The 20,339-nt window shown below is 35.1% G+C and overlaps 1 protein-coding gene across 1 annotated transcript in view; it reads left to right on the forward strand.

Annotated features, from left to right (window-relative positions):
- Positions 1 to 20,339, forward strand: part of COBLL1 (cordon-bleu WH2 repeat protein like 1) — a 97,645-nt gene that overhangs the window by 37,916 nt on the left and 39,390 nt on the right. Inside the window, exons 3-7 of the mRNA XM_047082253.1 lie at positions 8,001 to 8,202; positions 9,785 to 10,013; positions 10,810 to 10,848; positions 15,271 to 15,368; positions 15,481 to 15,717. Of these exons, the coding sequence (XP_046938209.1) occupies positions 8,001 to 8,202; positions 9,785 to 10,013; positions 10,810 to 10,848; positions 15,271 to 15,368; positions 15,481 to 15,717 (805 nt within the window). The remainder of the gene's footprint in view (positions 1 to 8,000; positions 8,203 to 9,784; positions 10,014 to 10,809; positions 10,849 to 15,270; positions 15,369 to 15,480; positions 15,718 to 20,339) is intronic.

Here is a 20,339-nt window from a genome sequence, read left to right on the forward strand (position 1 = left end):
CACTATAAAGTAGGAAAATGCAGATAAGCTAAAAAAATTAAAACATCATGTCATTATTAAACAGGCAGTTTACGTATATTAACATTATAGTATATAACCTTTTATTCATACGTATACACAGACACACACAAATGTATACATTACCTATATAGGCACTTCTTTTGTTTTTTCCCCAATATGGCAATATGGTATCATATTGCACATGCTATCTTATTAACCTACCTTTAAGTTAATGATTTCTCACTTTTGTGTCCATAAAATTTTATCTTTTGTCCATATTTGCATCGCCCCAATTGCAATGAGATATATTTATAGTACTTCATTTTTTTTTTAAATCAGGGGTGTGTGTATGTGTTTAATAGATATGTTATTAAATCGCAGTTTTTATGAAGGTAATTATGATTAGTTCTGAATGTAACATCCAAGGTAAATGACCAAGTAGAGTTTAGCCTAAAGTGGTGAATTTCAAAGATTTTTTATCTGTTTTTTTTTAATCATTTGATGTAAGAACTTTTGTCAGTTTAATACTAATCTAATCTAAGGTTTTATTGTCTTAAAATCTTAATTCCGTGTTACTTTCTTCTAAATGTTTTCTATAGCCTAATTCAGTCAGCATTCTCAACTTTGAGATTAGGTTTATTTGTTTTATGTACCTCATCTACTCCATTTCATGCACATAGGAAGAGAGATCATTACTTCATTCCTGAATTCATTATTGAGCTAGGTGGGTTAGCATAAGATAAATAAACATTAGTAATAACGAAGAGTGTTCTAAAAATTTCCATACTATCATTAATCGAATTGGGTTGTTAGTACGCATTTGTAAGGGGCAGCTAGAATCTATTCAACTCAACTCAGTTTTGAGAATGCATTGAAAATGGTATTAGATAGTAGGGCAGATTTAAAGAATCATAATAAAGGGGCACCTGGGTGGCTCAGTCGGTTTAGCCTCTGACTTCGGCTCAGGTCATGATCTCATGGTTCATGGGTTCGAGCCCCACATCGGGCTCTGTGCTGACAATTTAGAGCTTGGAGCTTGCCTGTTTCAGATTCTGTTTCTCCGTCTCTCTCTGCCCCTCCCCTACTCATGCTCTGTCTCTCTTTCTCTCTCTCAACAATAAATAAACATCAAAAAATATTTTTTTAATTTAAAGGATCATAATAAGGAAGAATCTTATTCATAGAATTCAACCCCTGTCAGATACTTTGAAATCTGTCTATTCATAAAAAGTCCTTACATCATTCATCTTCATTTTCTATGACAGTCCCTGTTTGTACCTATTATCCCAGATTAATTACTAATAGTGCCCCCTTTTGCTCTCAGGTGTCTCAGATTGGATGATAAATTACATAGCCACCCTATTGGTAAGTGACTTTGTTTAAACACTTCCAGGGGTTGGAAATTCACTGAGGAAGTTATTGGACATCTTGCTGATCTGAGAGCTCTTTGTTGAATCATGACTCTCATTTTTGATATCCAGTTGTACTTTGAAACACAAAAATGGAGGTCTCGTCTTAGCTAGCAGGTGGCAAAACTAGGACAAGATTACCTCTAATAGGTGTCATGAATGCAGAAAGAGTCACCATAGTATTTAGGGGGTGATTTAGTGATGTCATCATTCTTTGAAGTAAAACTACAACAGATAGCAGTTAGCCTGTTCCACACCATCCACCCCACCTTGAATCCTGATTTATGGTTATTGAGAGGCTAAAATGTAGCTCCATTAGGACTCAGGAAATTCTAATTTTGACTGCACCTTCATTCTGTATATGTTCTTTGTAATCTGGTCATGTAACTTTTCTAACTTCAGCTTTTTCATTCATGAAGTAAGAGTAGCTTTTGTGGTGGTTATGAGCTCAAATGAGATAATAGATATAAAATTCATACAAGGGGTTTTTTTATTTCTAAAGGAAGTAGGGAATTTCATAGGGATTTCTCCATTTTAAAGAAGAAATAAGAGTTTTTAGAGAGTCTTAAAAAATATCTGCCCTCCAGAAAATTACTTTACAAGAGAAAAAAACCTATAAATGGTAATACACAGTAGACTCTTAAATAATATAATAAACCCAAATTCCAAGTGATAGGGGGGTATAGAGGAGGATGATACTATTTCTTATTTGATTGAGAGAGTGATGACCAAGGTCAGCTAGTCCTTTTCTACTTTTAATCATTTGGCTCAGGTTTCAGGTGGCCTGTTGGCACGTGCTCCTGCTTTAGCAAACATGGACACAAGTCTTTTCCTGTGGTGATTCTAGGGTAGAACCTGTTAGCCAATTGCTGTTTGGTACATCAGCTTGGGATAGCTATCCTCAAAACAAAATTGTTGTTTTGCTAGAAGTAATTTGACTTCTAGGTGGATAACTCTATACTTAAGAGATGAGTTCTGTTTTCTGTGGTGCATTTCGGGACTAGATATTCCCCAAAGTAGCCCCATTGCATGCAGAGACTGCTTAAAAGTTAATGTCCTACTTTTATAGTGTTAAGGCTCCTCTTTGATAGAGTTAAGACAGTAACTCTAACGCTTAAAATTGGCTAGGTCAGGGCCATGTCTTCTATGTTTTTAGTGCCAAATGCTGAGGCTTCAGTGAAATATAAGAAGCATTTGAACAGGTTTGAGGTTATTTTTGGAAACGGTCTTAACCCAACCTAATGCCATAATCTCACCTCTGTGTAAAGATGTCTTGACTTTAGATACAACAAGGTTACTAGTCAAGTTTGTTAATTAAGAAAAAAATCCAGCTTTCATACCTCTGTGTATGTGTTCTTAAAGCATATGAATCTCATTTCAACAACTTTGCCTTTTCATACATCTGATACTGTGCAGAGAACTCAGTTGTATATTGTCTAATGTGTTTGAGATACTAGAATTCCCTAAGAGATAAATAATCACAGTTCCTATAAATTCCTCATTCAGTGACACTGACCTCACTGTGTACTGATATTGTATTAGGTACTGGGAATAAACATTGCTAAGAGAGGGTCTTGCAAGAAAGGAGTGCATATCTAGGTATAAGTGGAACCCACATAACATCTTGAGCCCATCCTTCTCCTTCAGATCAAGATAAGATTGGCCTGAACCCTTGTCCTAGATCTTGTGGAAAGTTCAATTCCCTTCATAATATTATTATGGATTCCCAAGGGTTAATGTTCTTGGAGCCTTCTCCCCTGGCTCTGACTATATATCTTATTTTTGGATTTTTTTTTTTTTTTAATGTTTCTACCTTTTGAAATTTCCTTTCTTTTCTTGATTTAACATGTTCCTGGAAGCTACCAGGACCTTAATGTATCATATAGCAAATCATTTAAATTAGCAATTTAGGCCTCCTGTTGGGTCCTTTTAGCAACCCTCCCACGTTCTAGTGTTCCTGCAATCCTGGCCTCTTTCTACTGCTTAACTCGTTTTTCTGTCTCTTGTGTCTTCTAACCCTTTTGGTCTGGCATCGGCTTTAATCCTGTCAACACTTTACAAAATATATCTGAAATCTGACTAGTCCAAGCCACCATCTCCCCCTAAATTTTTGCAGTGGCTTTGTAACTGCTTCCCCAGGCTATTGTGAATACAACAATTAGCATATAATCCGTTTAGATGTAAAGTAGACCTCATCACTCCTCAGAACTCCAGTGGTTTTTTCTCACTTGGTAAAGTCCCAAGTCACTCTGATTTCAGTCTACCTTGTTCACCCCAGCACACTGCTTTCTGTTTTTCCTTAAACTTGTGGAGCACACTATTGCCCCCAGGCCTTTGCAGCTTGTCTAACTCTGCCTGGAATTTTCTTTCCCCAGATAGCCCATTCCATTCAGGTCTCTGTTCTAATGTCTTTTTTTTTTCTTTTTTTTCTTTTTTTTTCATTTAGAACATTTCCTAACCTCCTTTGTTATCTTATTTTTCATCATAACATTTATTATTATCTGTTATACTGTATATTCTCCTTGTTTCTTTAGCCTCTTTAGATTGCTGGTTCGGAAACTATCATATGCAGGAGAATTGGCTGGGGTGTTTGTCAAAGCACACACTTCCAGAGTTTCTGATTCACTAATCTGGACTGGGGCTTGAGAATTTGTGTTTCTAACAAGGTCCTAGAAATACTGATGCTGCTGGCCCAGGCATGACACTTTAAGAACCGACGTACCAGAACTACTGTGGCCCATACAGTGGCCACCCACTACCTGTGGTTATTTAAGCTGAGTTTAAATGAAAATTTTAGTTTGTTAGCCCACTGTGTCAGTGTATTTCAAGCACCTACTAGCCGCGTATGGGTGAGTGGTCACTGTATTGGACAGCAGAGATGTAGAAAATTTCCATGTTGGAGAACAGTTGAACAGTACTGATCTAGAACATAAGCTACATGGAGATGGATTTCTTTTCTGTCACCTCCCCTCGCCCAGAGTAATATCCCCATATTTATATATCTGGTCCACGTGGCATTTACTTTAGTGTAAGGCATAAAACGGGTATATAACTTTTTTTTTTTTTAATCAGATGGCTAGTCTTTTTTCCCAAATACCATTTGTTGAAAATTCAGTTCTTTCCCCCCAAATTTGGAATACCATTATCATATGCAGTCTTAAATTCCCTTCTGCATTTGCATCTGTTATAGAACTTTCTGGTCTGTTGCATTTTTATCCGTCTGGAAATAGGAATATTTTCAAGACAAAATTGGCTCCTGGAATTCTTGAATAAAGAATTAAATGGAATTCTAGAATGAGAGAATAGTGATAAAGAAGTTCTGAGATTTTTAGTTGCCTTTCAAAGACATTTTTATTAGAAAATATTTAGGCAGTGTTCAGTTTAAAAGTCATGACATAGATCTAGTTAGCATGCAGCCTTTTTGCCATGAAATCTGATATAGTGTGCAAAGATTGTAGATGACCAAACTGAGGGAATAGGCCATTATTATAATATTCTTGGCCCATTATGTGCTTCATTTATTAAATTAGAAAACTAATGTCACAGATAAAAATACAATACTTTATTAAGTCATATTAGCAAGGTTAAATAAGTGTATATAAAAAGTATTAAATTCTTACCTTTTAAAAATGGAAAATATAGTTTTCCTTAAATGTTTATATTTTTGTACATAGGAGGATGAAAATGGTGGCACTAATAAATATTTTTATCTTGTTAACTTTTGCATATTTCTGGAAGAGATTCTAAAGAACTGTACATTTAAGAAGTAAAAAAATGTTTAAAGTATAAGCTTCAGTGTTTTTGCGTTTGTTACATGGCACATTTATATATACAGAGAGAAATATAATCTGAACATATGATCATTTATTCATAGACAGTAGTGGACAGCTCTCCATTTTGGTTGAATGTGAAATTTCGTTTCTCTCCCAGCTTTACTGGAATTATATTGTATTTACCTAGACATTACCTGATCCTTTTTAACTTTATTTACTATCAGGGAAAGGAGATACCGTTTCCAAGTCAAGAATAGGTATGTAGCATTAAATTGCTCTCAAGATAGTAGTATGTTACCAAGAAATAAACTTGAATAATACCATTATGCTAGTCTTCCTGTGGATGAAATTTAATATATCCTACTCATTGCCAAAATTTGGGCAATTATAGACAAATTTATATATGGAATATATATTTATATATTCTATATATATTAGATAGCTCAAGAGGACATAAAATTCCTAAGTTTATTATTGTGGAATCATCTAATAAAGGCCTAGGGAACATATTTTAAGGACTGAAACATATTCCAGAGAACATTTTTTTTTTTTAATTTATGGAGGGACTTAGAGTTTTTATTCATTTTCTTTATATATGTATAGTGGGGTGCTACTTGTATATGGGAAAGGAAAAGGGATGTGAACGATTGGGCAATAGCCACAGGAGGTAAGGGTGAGGTAGGGGAATGAACACAGGCGACAGTTTGAGAATCTATGTAAAATGTTTAACCTCAAGACCACACATTGCAGACAACTAACCCTCTTCCAGGAGGAGACTGCCTCTGTGGAAAAACTGAAGGAGAGTGGAGATGAGGTGCATATGAAAACAGAAGTACAAAATTTAAAATGTCAGACTGAATGGTGAGACTCCTAGCCTCATTTCCCTGTCAAGTTCTTGAAAGCCAGTACCCAGGTTCATATCTAGTCAAGAAATTGGAGAATTTTTTATTGACATTTATATTTCCCCATGGAAAAAAAAAATAATTGGCCACCTAATTACCATCAAATGAAGCCCATCAACCTATACCTAATCCATGAAAATAGGCCTTTACAGAGTGTTTTGGTGCCTCAGTCTTCAATATGAACTAACCGCTTAAGATCATCCAGACATTTGAGGAAATCACATAATACAAAAGATCTTCAGTATTCTTTCCTTGAGGGCTGCTAATTAAGAAAGACTCAGAGACCACATTGTTCTATTGTTGGTGTGAATGGAAACACAATCTGTGTTAACAACCGGAGACTGTGGTAAGGGAGGCAAAAACTTGGGAGGTGTCTTTGCTGTCAAATTGGATGTGCAGTTTCCTATAGAAGCAGGTTTTATATTACCAGTAATATGTAACACTTAATCACCATTTGAAATTATGCATTTACGTGGTTACTTTCTAATTGTTTCAGCACAAGTGCCCATAACATTTTTCTGTCAAGGGCCAGGTAGGAAATATGTTAGGCTTTGTGGGCCATCTGTTTCTATAACATCAACTCAAATCTGCCTTTGTAACACACAAGCAGCCCTAGATATTATGTAAACAAGTGAGCATGGTTGTGTTCCAATAAAATTTTATTTACAAAATTGTCTATGGGCCCACTTTGACCTGCAGACTATAGTTTGCTGACACTTTGTCTAGTCTATTTAGTAGTGTAGATCTGTGAGAGCAGATATACTGTTAACACTTGTATTGTGTCTCCAGGGCTTAGAATATATTAAATATTATTTGAATGAATTAAGAAATCTGTACTATACACTTCTTTAGAATTTTGTGAGCTTCTTCATGTAGATACTCATTGTGCTTTCTAAAGCCCAAAGGGTGGTGGTAGTGGTCCGTCCTTCCTTCCTTCCGTCCTGTCTTCCATCCTTCGTTCATTCCTTCCCTCCCTCCCTCCTTCTTTCCTTGCTTCTTTCCTTCCTTCTTTCCTTCCTTCTTTCCTTCCTTCCTTCCTTCCTTCCTTCCTTAGTAAGCTCTTTGTGCAACATGGGGCTTGAAGTCATGACCCCAAATCAGTAGTCACATGCTTACTCACTGAGACAGCCAGGCACCCTGGGGTGGTTGTGGTTCCTAATGCTTCGTTTTTATGAGCTCTTTGGAGCACAACCAGTTCATAAGCAAAAGACTGCTGGTATTCAAAATAATATTGTGAAGGAGCATCTAGCAAGGTACTCTTGGGTAAGGAAAGGACTTCTCTTCTCTTAAAATGTATAATACAATGACAACTTAGCAGATAAAAAATATACGTAATTTTTAAACCAGCACTAGGACCCAAGCTCTCTTGAATATTAATCAGGATTTTTTTAACTATTATAATTTTGTCCACTTAAATATCTTAGAGAGATGCTTGGAGTCCAAGCATACACTTCCTGCAGGTATACACCTCCTCCAGGTACACACCTCCTGCAGTGGAGGGAAAAAATCTTGCAGTTAGATTTTTAAGTTCCTTTCACACATACTCTTTTTTTTTTTTTTTAATTTTTTTTTTTTCAACGTTTATTTATTTTTGGGACAGAGAGAGACAGAGCATGAACGGGGGAGGGGCAGAGAGAAAGGGAGACACAGAATCGGAAACAGGCTCCAGGCTCCGAGCCATCAGCCCAGAGCCCGACGCGGGGCTCGAACTCACAGACCGCGAGATCGTGACCTGGCTGAAGTCGGACGCTTAACCGACTGCGCCACCCAGGCGCCCCTCACACATACTCTTTTATAGCCTTGTTTTATCTATTGAAAACAAGGCCCTAAGAAAAATGCTAGGGATAATAATAACTTTAACATTTAATGAAATTGTTTTATGGACTTATGAGATCGGTATTATTTTTGTTTTACAGTAAACCTATGATGGACTTGTTGATATTCCTCTGTGCACAGTATCACTTAAACCCATCAAGTTACACAATTGATCTGCAGTCAGCTGAAAATAACCCCATTAAATTTAAGCCAAACACACCAATAGGAATGTTGGAGGTGGAGAAAGTCATTTTAAAGCCAAAAGTTTTGGATAAGAAAAAACCTACACCTATAATACCAGAGGTAAGAACATCACTGTAGATTTTGATGTCTTCTGGCAAAAATACTAAATTGATTTTTCAGTCATTAACTGAAGGTTGTATTTATTTCAAATGAAATAAAAATGGACTTCCTGTTTAAATTTGATGTGAGCATGGCTATCTTGTTTGCCTAGGCCACTTTGTTTAGGATTCATTTAGTTATTGATCTTTGGATTAACTAGAATTTGAGGAATACTTTAGATTTTAGATGCTCTAAGGTGATCTCTAGGACCATATCAGAATCTGACAATTATAAATTATCTACATTTTAACTAACTTTTTCAAAAAGAGGAAGGTTTTAGAATCTTTTAATGAAAATTTATTTAAGAATTAAAATATTTTTTGGCTTCTCTGTACTTGGTAAGTGGTGGTTTTACTTATTCTAAATTGTTAATTTGAGCTATATAATGACTCAGTTTTCTGTATTATATGGATTTTAAGCAGAATTTTTTTTGCTCCCAAAAATTTTTAACCATGATGATTCTAACAATTCTTTGTTTACAAAATTGTTCTGTTTCTGTAAGCAGTAGGGATAGAATTTTTTGAGTTTCAAGAACTATTTTTTCATTAGGAACATCAACCATTTTAACTTCGGGGAATATATAAAAGTCTATATATTAAATTCAGTTTATTTACATATGACTTGAGTGTATATATTCTCACATTTTCTTCATATTGTTATGTAGCTTTTTATTAAAAATTTAAGAATTCCTTTACAGTATTAAAACATTTGTATTATATAAAATATTAACATTAAGAATTAATTAGGACATTGGACTATTTTCCATCTAGATACGTATGTATCTAGGTGGAAATATTTGTGCTATAGCATGGGATTATACATTGTGTTATAGTTTAATGAATACATGTTAAGCTTTGAGAATCTACAAACTGTAGATTTAGCATGGTAACATGTTTCTGAATTCCATTTATATACAGGAATAAATTCAGTACATTAAAATGATATGTTTAGAATCTCTTCAATAATTTTAATTAAACTAGATATCTAAATTGTCAAATAATAGTGACAACAGGTAATCACAATAGCTAATGTTTATTTGTTGATAATTTATGTGCCAGACCTATGCTAAGCTTTTTATATGGATTATCTCATTTATCTTATTTCCAATAGAGAAGTACAAAATTCTATATTTTAACCCAAATACCACGTTTTTCATCCAAACAACTGGCAAACCACTAGATAAATATTCTTCAGTTGAAACATAAAATAGAACATGTGCAACTCTTTATTGTTATGGGTGTTTGCTCACTTATAAACATGTTAGGGAACAAAACAAAAGATCAATAGTATTTTATGTTCCCTCTTGAATGTAAAACCAACTTATACCTTTCAAGGGCTATGAATTTAATCTAGGTTATTTAATAAACAAATTATTTTTAAGAATATGCTTCAGGACAAAAAAAACAATTTTACACCAAAATAGAAAATTACTGTTTATTGTAAGACTATATAATTGTAGATTATCTCTTTATTATAGATATCATTGTGGAATGTTTTAGTAAATAAATTATGGTAATAACTATGGATTTATTCTGTGTTTCAGAAAACTGTGAGAGTCGTGATCAATTTTAAGAAAACGCAGAAGACAATAGTGAGAGTTAGCCCACATGCACCACTTCAAGAACTTGCCCCCATTATATGCAGCAAATGTGAGTTTGATCCACTGCATACACTGTTGTTGAAGGATTATCAATCTCAGGAGCCCCTTGATTTGACAAAATCTCTTAATGACCTGGGACTAAGAGAATTATATGCCATGGATGTCAGCAGAGGTAAGGAAGACTCTTTGTTTTATACACTTGACAGGAGGTTCATGTAAGCGCATGTATTGTGTTTGTGAATAGAGTTTCTGAAGTTCATAAAGACAAGTTCATGGATCCTGTAAATAGAGGTCAATACATGTCATTGGTAATAAGAGAAAATGTAATAAAATTTAACTTGATTTCATTTTTTGAAATTAGAACAAAAACTTATCTTTCTTCTTTGTGATTCACATTTTACACTTTTTCATCAACCTATGAATAGTTTTTGGTGGGATTTAACTTAATTCTTTGTGGCTTTGAGATTTAAACAGAAAATAAAAATTTACATTTAAATTCATTGTTGTTTTAATCAAGTGTGAATTACTGTAGACTCACCATGGTTTTGCCTGAGTCTTAATTATCATTCAAATTTATAAGTTTCTGGAAAGATTTTTTTTCTAGGTTCTCCCAAAATCAACTGGCTTATAAAAAATCTAACTCCAAAACTTTTCTGAATAAAAATAACTGGCAGTGTTAATCTGTAGAAATAATTTAACGTATTAAAATTTGGAGATCTTAGGTTATGTTGGTTTCTATGCTAATAGATAAATGCAAGCTTATTTATTCAACATGTGTTTCACAGGAAATAAAAGTTTAGTGAAGGATGATTACTTACATCCCCTGTGCATGGAGCACTTCAAATTTCATCCTCAAATTGTGGATTTATATAATCCATAGACAGCTATTTCAACTCAGTGGTGTTTTATACTTGAACAAACATCATCTTTACAGTCAATTTACCCTCTTTTACCCCCTCCTTCTGTAGCCACTTCTGTTACTGCCTCCAATAAGTCATCTTTACAAGGTAAGACATATGAATCAGTAGAAAAAAATTATAACATGAAATCTCTATTTTTATTGGATAAATTAAAAATAAGCTTCTAATTTACCTGTTTTCTTAACATTACTAATGTGTACATTCTGTAAGAAAACTTTTGGCTCTCATTTCCTGAAAATTAAGAACCCCCCACAACCTTTGATTTCTGAAATTAATATAATAATTACATTTCAATAACTGCTTAAAAATTAATATCATCCTAAGAATGTGAGAAACATATTTTTGACTCTCATATAAGAAAAAACGATTTTTCTGGTTTATTTATTAAGTTCAATTGGTGATAGTTTAGTGGTACCAAGAAAGGATCTCAGATTATTTACATTATAACCAGGGTATATTCATTATTGAAAATTTTTGCAGTGTTAAATTGTGAATATTTTATAATAACATGGAAAATACTTATGCTAAAATTAGCTTTTAAAGCATTTAAATGAGTTTAATACAGTATGTAAAAAAATTTTTACATGCAATTTCTGAAATGAAGTACATAAAAAATTTTAATACTGGTTACCTTTTGGTAGGGCTATGGGTAATTTTTTTCAACCTTTTCTTTATAGTGCAGAATTTTATAATGGGAATGTATTACTTTCATAGAGGGAAACTTTATTAAAAATTAGCCTATAATAATAAAGTCTGGAAGCCTTTTTCCTCCATTAAAAAAGGATAGACTCAGATAATTTATTACTATAATAATTACCACTCTACTGAAAAAAAAAAAGAAACCTAATAAACGTATTACAAAAAATAAGAAACTTAATAAAAGAAACTTAAGAAACATTATGTGTTATTGGAATGTTCTTTCTTTACCACTTTCAATTTTCCTATAGCACAGTAAGCCTCTCAGTCCCAAGAATTAGTCTATATAAGTAATGTTGTGATTCTTTGTTATTAGTGGCTATCATAAAGACTACACTAATCAAAGGAGCTGAAAATTGTTATGATCATAAAGCATACATTGGCTAATAATCAGGGGATAGGCATTTAAATTCTGAAACTGCATTAGCTGTCAAACTCATTTAGCAAGTTGATAGGGTGAATAGCTTTTTATCTGTTGGGATCTCACCTTCCACTTCTATGATAATAGATTGGGGAAAAAATGGGCTTTTTTCCAGTAGCAACATCCTAGTACTTAAACATAGCTTTCGCTTCTACCTTAGCCATTCTCTACATACACAACCCAAAGCAAATTCCATAGTCTTGTTGCCTCATTTTGGAGGTGTTTAATGCATTGGTTTGTGATATCCCTTCCAAGCCCAGAAAATATGTGGTTTATTCAGGGTATTAAAAGTTGTGAATTTAACCTTAAGAGATTGGACTAGGAAAATTAAGAAAGCTCATTTTACAGTGTCACAATCCACAAGATCAACAGAAATGCTCTAAATGCCTCTGCCTGCTAATTTTGTCTGATATTATCAGAAGTCTTAGAACTTTGTATGCAGTTATTTAGAGTCTCTCTTCTGGAAACAGGAAACTACAGTGTTTTTGAGTTGTTTTTCTAAGTAAGCTGAAGCCCTTGTGTTTCTTAGTGTTTAACTCTGACTCGTGGTGATCTCTTCCATAGAGCTGTAAGTGAAGACTTAGGTTAAGTAGTATGGAGAATGGCAAAGTGCCTAGAAATTGCTTTAAGAAATAATTTGGTTATATTGATTGCACTGTACCACCATGTGAATTTTCTATCTACTGTTCCACCTCAATTTAATTGTATGTCTACATTCAATTAGCAGAAAAGTCTATCTTAAGATGAAATAGCATTTCTAAAAAAAAAAAAAAAAGGAAAAGTCAAAGGTATTATACATATCTTTGAATAGATACTAGATTCTGCTTCCTTTTCTTTACATTCTCTAACTTAGAAAAAGGGCTCAGAATGATAATTTGTGATACCTACCTCACTGGATTGTTATAGGAAAGAAATTAGGCATGTGAAAAATCTGTAACCGTAAAGTGCTATCCACTCATTATTAGTATTGTCAGTAAACTCATTGTACAGAGCATACTACTTACTTAATGTTTCAAGCATCAGATTTATGAAGTTTTCATTTGAGAAATATAGTTCTCCTTTAATGTGTTATTGAGGCATATTGGATTAATATATTTATTGTCATTAACTATGTCTGCTTTCTCGGAGTGGCCCCTATTTTGTCATAATTTATTTTTAAACATCTTTTTTATTTTTTTTTATTTTTTTAATGTTTATTTTGGGGGAGAGAGAGAGTGTAAGTGGGGGGGGGGGGGCAGAGAGAGAGGGAGACACGGAATCTGAAGGAGACAAGGAATCTGTGTGCCCTGAGCCTGACGTGGGGCTCGAACCACTAACCATGAAATCATGCATGACCTGAGCCGAACTTGGACACTCAACCGACTGAACCACCCAGGTGCCCCCTTAAACATATCTTTTAAATAAAAAGACTATGCATTTAGTCCTAAGAAAGAGGTATGTATTTAAGATTTAAATGTATTTAAGACTATACATTTACCTCTAAGTCGTGGTTTAGACCATTTCAATATATAGTACTTTGTCTCAAATGTCACTGAAATTATATTGTGATTTACCATAAAATACATATGTGCTCCTTAGTAGAAATGTTTTTTAAAACTGACGGATTCCCCATTCCATGTTTTTCTCTCTCTCTCTTTTTTTTTAATTTGCAAGTCATTTGTTGAAGAAAACGGGTCTTCTGTTTTCTTGAGTTTCCCACATTCAGAATTTTGCTGATTGCATCCTCTGGTGCAATTAAACATGCGTCTTGGTCATCTCTATTTCCTGTACATTGACTATTAAACCTAGAGACTTGATCAGATTTGGGTGAGATATTTTCAGCAAGAATACTTCATAGGTGGTATTATGTACTTTCATCAGCAGCCACGTAATAGCGAGTCACATGTATGTATGTATGTTGTCTCTGCACCCAATGTGGGACTCAAACTCAGGACCACAATATCAAGAGTTGCATGCTCTACCGACTAAGCCAGACAGGTGCCCTGCAAGTTAACCATTTTTGATGTTAGCCATCAATAATCATTGCTTAAATCTTGATTAGGAGTTGGAAAATAATCATAATCTGCAAATATTCCTTTAGTTATTAATTGAGATATTTCTGAAACAGCAAATTTCCCCATATCAGCTTGTCTACCTGGGTAGAATTCATTCAGAAGAGGCATGAAAAAAAGTGTGACTCTTTTCCTTCATCAGTTTTTAACATAACAGACTGGTTCCTTAGCAGTACCCAAAGGTAAACAGCGAGGATGTTATTTTCTTCAGTATCATTATAAATGCATGGAATTAAACGTATGCAAAATGTTTCAATTTATTGAGTTATTCGTATGATGCCCAAGTTGTCCTGACTTTGGTCAGTAAAAACCATGTCAGATTGGTTCCTGTACCCTTTTAAAATGACCCCCTTTGACTCTGATTTCTTTCTGTCCACTATGACTAGATATTCCAGACTAATGTTTACAATCCTTGATATCACAAAGAATCAACCATTTGTATGCAGTTGTGGTCCTCTTTTAGTGGGAAATGGTATTTAGAGACTATCTGGGCCAGGGTTCCTCAGCACTACTAGATTTGTCATTGTTTGTAGACCTTTTTAGTTGACATTAGGAAATACTTTTTGGAAAAATGGCATGTTAATATGCAATCATGAGGGTGGACATTTACCATTCTGATTAAAATGTGGTTTCTTAATTTTGGCTCTATTGACATTTGGGCCCGGATAACGCTTTATTGTTGGGGGGCTGTCCTGTGCATTGTAGTGTGCTCAGCATCACTGGCCTCTACCCAGTAGATGCTGGTAGCACGTTCTCCTGCCCTACCTCAGTTGTGACAACTAAAATTGTCCCCAGACATTATCCAGTGTTCTTGGGGGACGACGGGAGTGGGGAAACTTGCCCCTTCATTGAGAACCATCAGATTAAAGAAATAATGTTTCGAAACACTTAATAAAGTACTAATGAATCATGTTTTGGAGAATACAGTATTTCATAACTGTTTAGCTCTGAGATAAAATAAAAATTCAAACTGTATGATAACAGCTTCATATCTCATTTAATTCAAAGTGTCCATTTTACTTCTGAGATGTTGGTAATTGTGCATAGAACACAGACTCTGAGTCACAAAGAATTGAGTTTATGTCCTAGCTCTGTCATTTCTTGATTGTTGGTCCCAATTATGTATGTTTGTTTCTCTAATCTTCAGATTGCTCTGCTCTAGAATAGGAACAATAATACTAAATTTACATGTTGCTTTGAGAATTGAATAAGCAGAGTGCATGGTTCATAGTCAATCATAATTAGTAGCTTTTATCACTTGATAAGCTTTTCAAGGGAAAACTTGGAGGTGAACATATACAACTCCATGTACAAAAGTAAGAGCCTTCTCTTCTATTTTAGAATCCTGCCAAATATCACAAAACCTAGACATTATGAAGGAGAAAGACAATAAAGGTTTTTTCAGCTTTTTTCAACGCAGTAAGAAAAAGCGGGAACAGGTAAAAATTTTCTTATGTAATGTTTTCTAAGATTCTTCTCATCTGTTTTTTAATTGCATGTGCTTTTTATCTTGAAATTACCTATAGATTTTGCCTTTTCATTCTTTGTCAGACTGCAAGTGCTCCTGCAACTCCTCTAGTAAGTAAGCATCGCCCGGCTTTTACTAGGTCCAATACCATTTCCAAACCATACATTTCAAACACGCTGCCATCGGATGCGCCCAAGAAGAGGCGGGCTCCACTGCCTCCAATGCCAGGGTCTCAGAGCGCCCCGCAGGACCTTGCTCACATCCAGGAGAGGCCAGCTTCTTGTGTAGTGAAATCCTTGAGTGTGGATGAAACAGATAAGGTGCGTAATTTTGTTTTGTTTTGTGTTTTTAGGATGGGGCAGGGGGCCATCTATTTTTCCTCTTACTTGTCCTTTTCCACCTCATCTACTAAGGTCACTAAGTTACTAATATGTGATAAGATGAATAACATGTTATTAGTAACATTGGCCCTGGGAAGAGATTATGTACAGTTCTGTGATGCTGTAAAGAATAAATGTGTCAATTTTAAGTAGCTTTCATATTCAAGCAAATAAATCATCCATAAACTTTAAAGTCCTGACTAACTAAGGCCCAACCAGAGGCGCTTGCTGAATGCATGTATTGGGAATGCAAATACTTATTTTTGAACCTTTTTTTTTTTTTTTTAAATAGCAACAAGACCTTTATGTGGCATTCATGGGTTTGTAACTAGATGTATCTTCTTGACCTGACTCTGGGATTCTCTTGGGGAATTCCTGATACTTTTTTGGTAGATAGACACTTTATAGTTAAAAAAATAAAAATTAAAAAGTGTCTTTTTATAGAGAATATATTTCAGTTCTTTTCTATACTCTTTATGTTCAAAGCAGTGTTCTAGGTGTGTCTTTGCTTCTGTTCACTCCCACATTTTCCTGCAATATGTGGTTTTCCTGCAAACTACTTTTCATAGCTATAAAATACGTACGTTCCTTGCTTTATTCATGTGGACTGTAAATGAAGTTTTAAGCAAAGGGGATTGAACATGAGACTGTATATTTTGTTGCTTGTAATCAGACGAACGATTTAAGTAACCTTGAGAGCAAATTTTCTGTTGAGATATATGAGACACTGAGAAGTTTTCCTATATCTACTTGAAGGGTTTTATTTCCCCTTGGAAGTTTAGTAAACTCAATGGTTAGGTAAATTAACACTTCCCAACCAACTAATAAACATTTCTATGCTTTCTTAACTTTAAAAATTTTAACCATAGTTTTTAATTGTAATTTATAAACTAAATGCCTTTAGAATGTAAATAGAAATCAGGGTAGAAATGAAGCAAAAAATGCTTAAATTCAGTAGCTCTTTAGAAAATCATCTATTCAGCTGTCTTCTTATTTCTATAAAGATTTTCTTTTTTTTTTTTTTAATTTTTTTTTTTTCAACTTTTTTTTATTTATTTTGGGACAGAGAGAGACAGAGCATGAACGGGGGAGGGGCAGAGAGAGAGGGAGACACAGAATCGGAAACAGGCTCCAGGCTCCGAGCCATCAGCCCAGAGCCTGACGCGGGGCTCGAACTCACGGACCGCGAGATCGTGACCTGGCTGAAGTCGGACGCTTAACCGACTGCGCCACCCATGCGCCCCAAAGATTTTCTTATCTAATGTCTGTGGTAAAAAAAATCTCACCTTATGAATCAGGAGGATAGTTATTTTTTCAAATGATAAAATCATTTGCTACAAAGTTTTGCAAAGTAACTGCTAGGTAATTGGGTGAAGTGTTACAGAAGAGGTGATTTTTGGGTTCAGGATTAACATCTGTGTGGGTGTGCCTTAGTCAGGCAAGAGGAACCACATTCAAAGATGTGGGAATGTGAAGGCGATGGCCTGCCCGGGCATGAACAAGAAGCAGAGATTGAAACCAAGTGAGATAAGCAGAGGCAAAGTCAGTGTCCCCAAAGACTGCATTTTGTGGCTGTAACTCCTCTGCATTTCTTCATAGTAAGTCATTTAAAACATAGCACTTTTAGGATTGTTTTAAAATTTTAATTATCATAGAACTATACTACAAGGGTGTAAATTATTATACTTTTGAGTAGTTACCGATGTCTGTCTTTTTCTTTGTGTAGAAATAAATCGTAGCCCCTGCTCACAAATCTTTATTCCAAATGACCTCATCCATTCTCTTCCAGTAAACTTCCTTGTGCTTGGATCCTGAAGAGGCCTACATTGTCTTTCTAATAGTCTGTCTCTCAACATTCTAGACTGTGCTTCCAGTGGCCTCACCAAAAGCCATTTCTTTTGATTCTCACCCTCTGGTCTTTGACCAGTTGATGATCCCATGTTAAGTAATCTTTTTTTCTTTCTTTCTTTTTTTTGGTATGTTGCCTTTGGCAGACTGGACATCTTTATATAATTTTCTAATTATTTTTTCTTTTGATCTGGACATCTGGGGAGTTCTTTGATGTATTGTTCAGTATGACCCAGAATTATTTGTTTCTCCCTAGAGAAGCTGAAGAACCATTTTTTATTTATTCATTACAAAAATTCTTAACAATTATGCCGTGGTTCGGGATGTGTGTGTGTGTGTGTGTGCGCGCACGCACACACACACACACACACACACACACACACACACACAATCATGCCTTCCTAGGCATCTCAGCATTTATTTCCTTTATTTCACCATATTTGATGTGCTAAATCACCCCGTGGTCTTGATTTTTTCTCTTTTTCTTTGGTCCTGATTCTCTTTTTATATTTCACCTCTATTTCTTACCACCACTTCCTTTACCCATTTTCTAAATTTGGAGGTACCTGAATTTATGGTCTTCACCTATATTTACCGTACTCTTTCAAAGAAAACGTGTTCTTTGTTGAGTTCTCAACTGCAGTGGTTTGAATAGTGTCCCCTCAAAAGTTATGTCCAAGTCAAGGATCTAGAAATAAGATCATGGTGCACTTAGTCTGGGCCCAATTCCTATGACTCGTGTTCTTGTAAGAGAGGAGACACATGCACAGAGACAAAAAAGGAGAAGGTCATGCGATAATGTAGACCAATTGTTATGCTGCCATAAGCCAAGGAAAGCCAGAAGCTGGAAGAGGCAAGGAAGGATTCTCCCCTAGTACTTTCAGAGAGAGAGGTGGTCCTGCCGACAGCTTGATTTCAGACTTGTGGCCTCCAGAACTGTGAAGGAATACATTTCTGTTGTGTTTAGCTCCTCAGTCATGGTAAATTGTTACAGCAGCCCTGGGAAATGAACACATCAACTCTGAGATTCCAATCCCAGTATTTTCTTCAGTTGCAGATTGAACTCACAGTTGTTTCTTCACTCATCACTACCTGGAAATCAGCATATTGGAGATAAAGCTTGTTTTTGTTCTCCCAGATTTAAAAGCTCAGCATCATTTTTGATGTTTTGTTTTGTTTTGTTTTTCCCTTTTCTTTTCACATCCAATTAGTGAGCCCTTCATTCAGTCTCCCTTCCTTATCTTTCCTTGTCCCTTTCTTTCATTCCTTCTCCTGAAGTCATGCCTTAGAAAAATTCAGGGTGCAGGGGTACCTGGGTGACTCGGTTAAGCATCTGACTTCAGCTCAGGTCATGATCTTATGGTTCGTGGGTTCAAGCCCCATGCTGGGCTCTGTGCTGATAACTCAGAGCCTGGTGCCTGCATCAGATTCTGTGTTTCTCTCTCTCTGCCCCTCCCCTGCTCATGCTCTGTCTCTGTCTTTTTTAAAAATAGTTAAACGTTAAAAAAATTTATTGAAAAAAGTGAGAGAGAGAGAGAAAGAAGTCCAGGGTGCAGAGTAAGGAGAAGACCAGTACTTTAACATGTCTTCTTAGTTCAGAAACTTTGATAACTGGCTGTTATTTTTTAGGCATTCAAGGCCCTCTACAAACCAATCACAATTTGGGGGAGAGGACAGTTCTACTTTTGTTTCTTTTCAGTTTTGTTGGAGTATAATCGACAGAGCAAATTACAAGATAATTTAAAGTGTACATTGTGGTGAATTGAAATACATACACATTGTGAAAGAATTCCTACCATTTACTTAATTAACACATCCATCACCTCACATATTTTTTTATAAGAATATTTAATTTCTATTCTCTTAATGAATTCTGATTATATCATACAGTATTAACCATAGTCACCATTATTTACATTAGATCTGCAGACCTTATTCTTCTAATAGCTGAAAGTTTGTCCCCTTTTACCAACCTCTCCTGATTTTTTTCTCAGTCAACCTTTTTTTACTCTCTCTTTCTGTCTTTTAGATTCCCCATATAAATGATGCCATCCATTGTTTGTCTTTCTCTCTCTTGCTTATTTCACTTAATGTAATACCCTCAGGGTCCATCCATGTTGTTGCAAATGGCAGGCTTCCTTCTTTCCCTAATACTGCATTGTATGTATGTACTGCGTATCTATTTATCCATACATGAACACTTAAGTTGTTCCCATATTATGACTGTTGTGAATAATGCTGCAGTAAACATGAGACTGTAGGTATATTGTTGATACCATTTTCATTTCCTTTAGATACATATGCAGAAATGGGACTGCTGGATCATATGCTAGTTCTATTTTTAATTATTAAAAACATCCTCTGTACTGTTTTCCATAGTGGCTATACCATTTTACTTTTCCACCAAGAGTGCACAAGGATTCCCTTTTTTCCACATCCTTGCCAGCACAAATCTCTTCTTGATGACAGCCATTTTAGGAGAGATGAGGTGATATTTCATTGTGGTTTTGAGTTGTGCCTCCCTGATTATAAGTGATGTTGAGCACCTTTTCATGTACCTGTTGGCCATTTGTGTATTTTCCTCAAGAAAATGTGTATTCAGTTCCCCTCCCCATTTTCAAATTGCATTGTTTATTGTTTTTGCAAACGAGTTGCATGAGTTTTTATATATTTTGGATATTAACCCCACATCAGATATTTGGTTTACAAACATT

This window comes from Lynx rufus, unplaced genomic scaffold (assembly GCF_022079265.1).
Source record: "Lynx rufus isolate CCGP_SWC_20201006 ecotype Redwood Valley unplaced genomic scaffold, mLynRuf1.p SCAF_2, whole genome shotgun sequence".
Taxonomy (NCBI): Eukaryota; Metazoa; Chordata; class Mammalia; order Carnivora; family Felidae; genus Lynx; species Lynx rufus.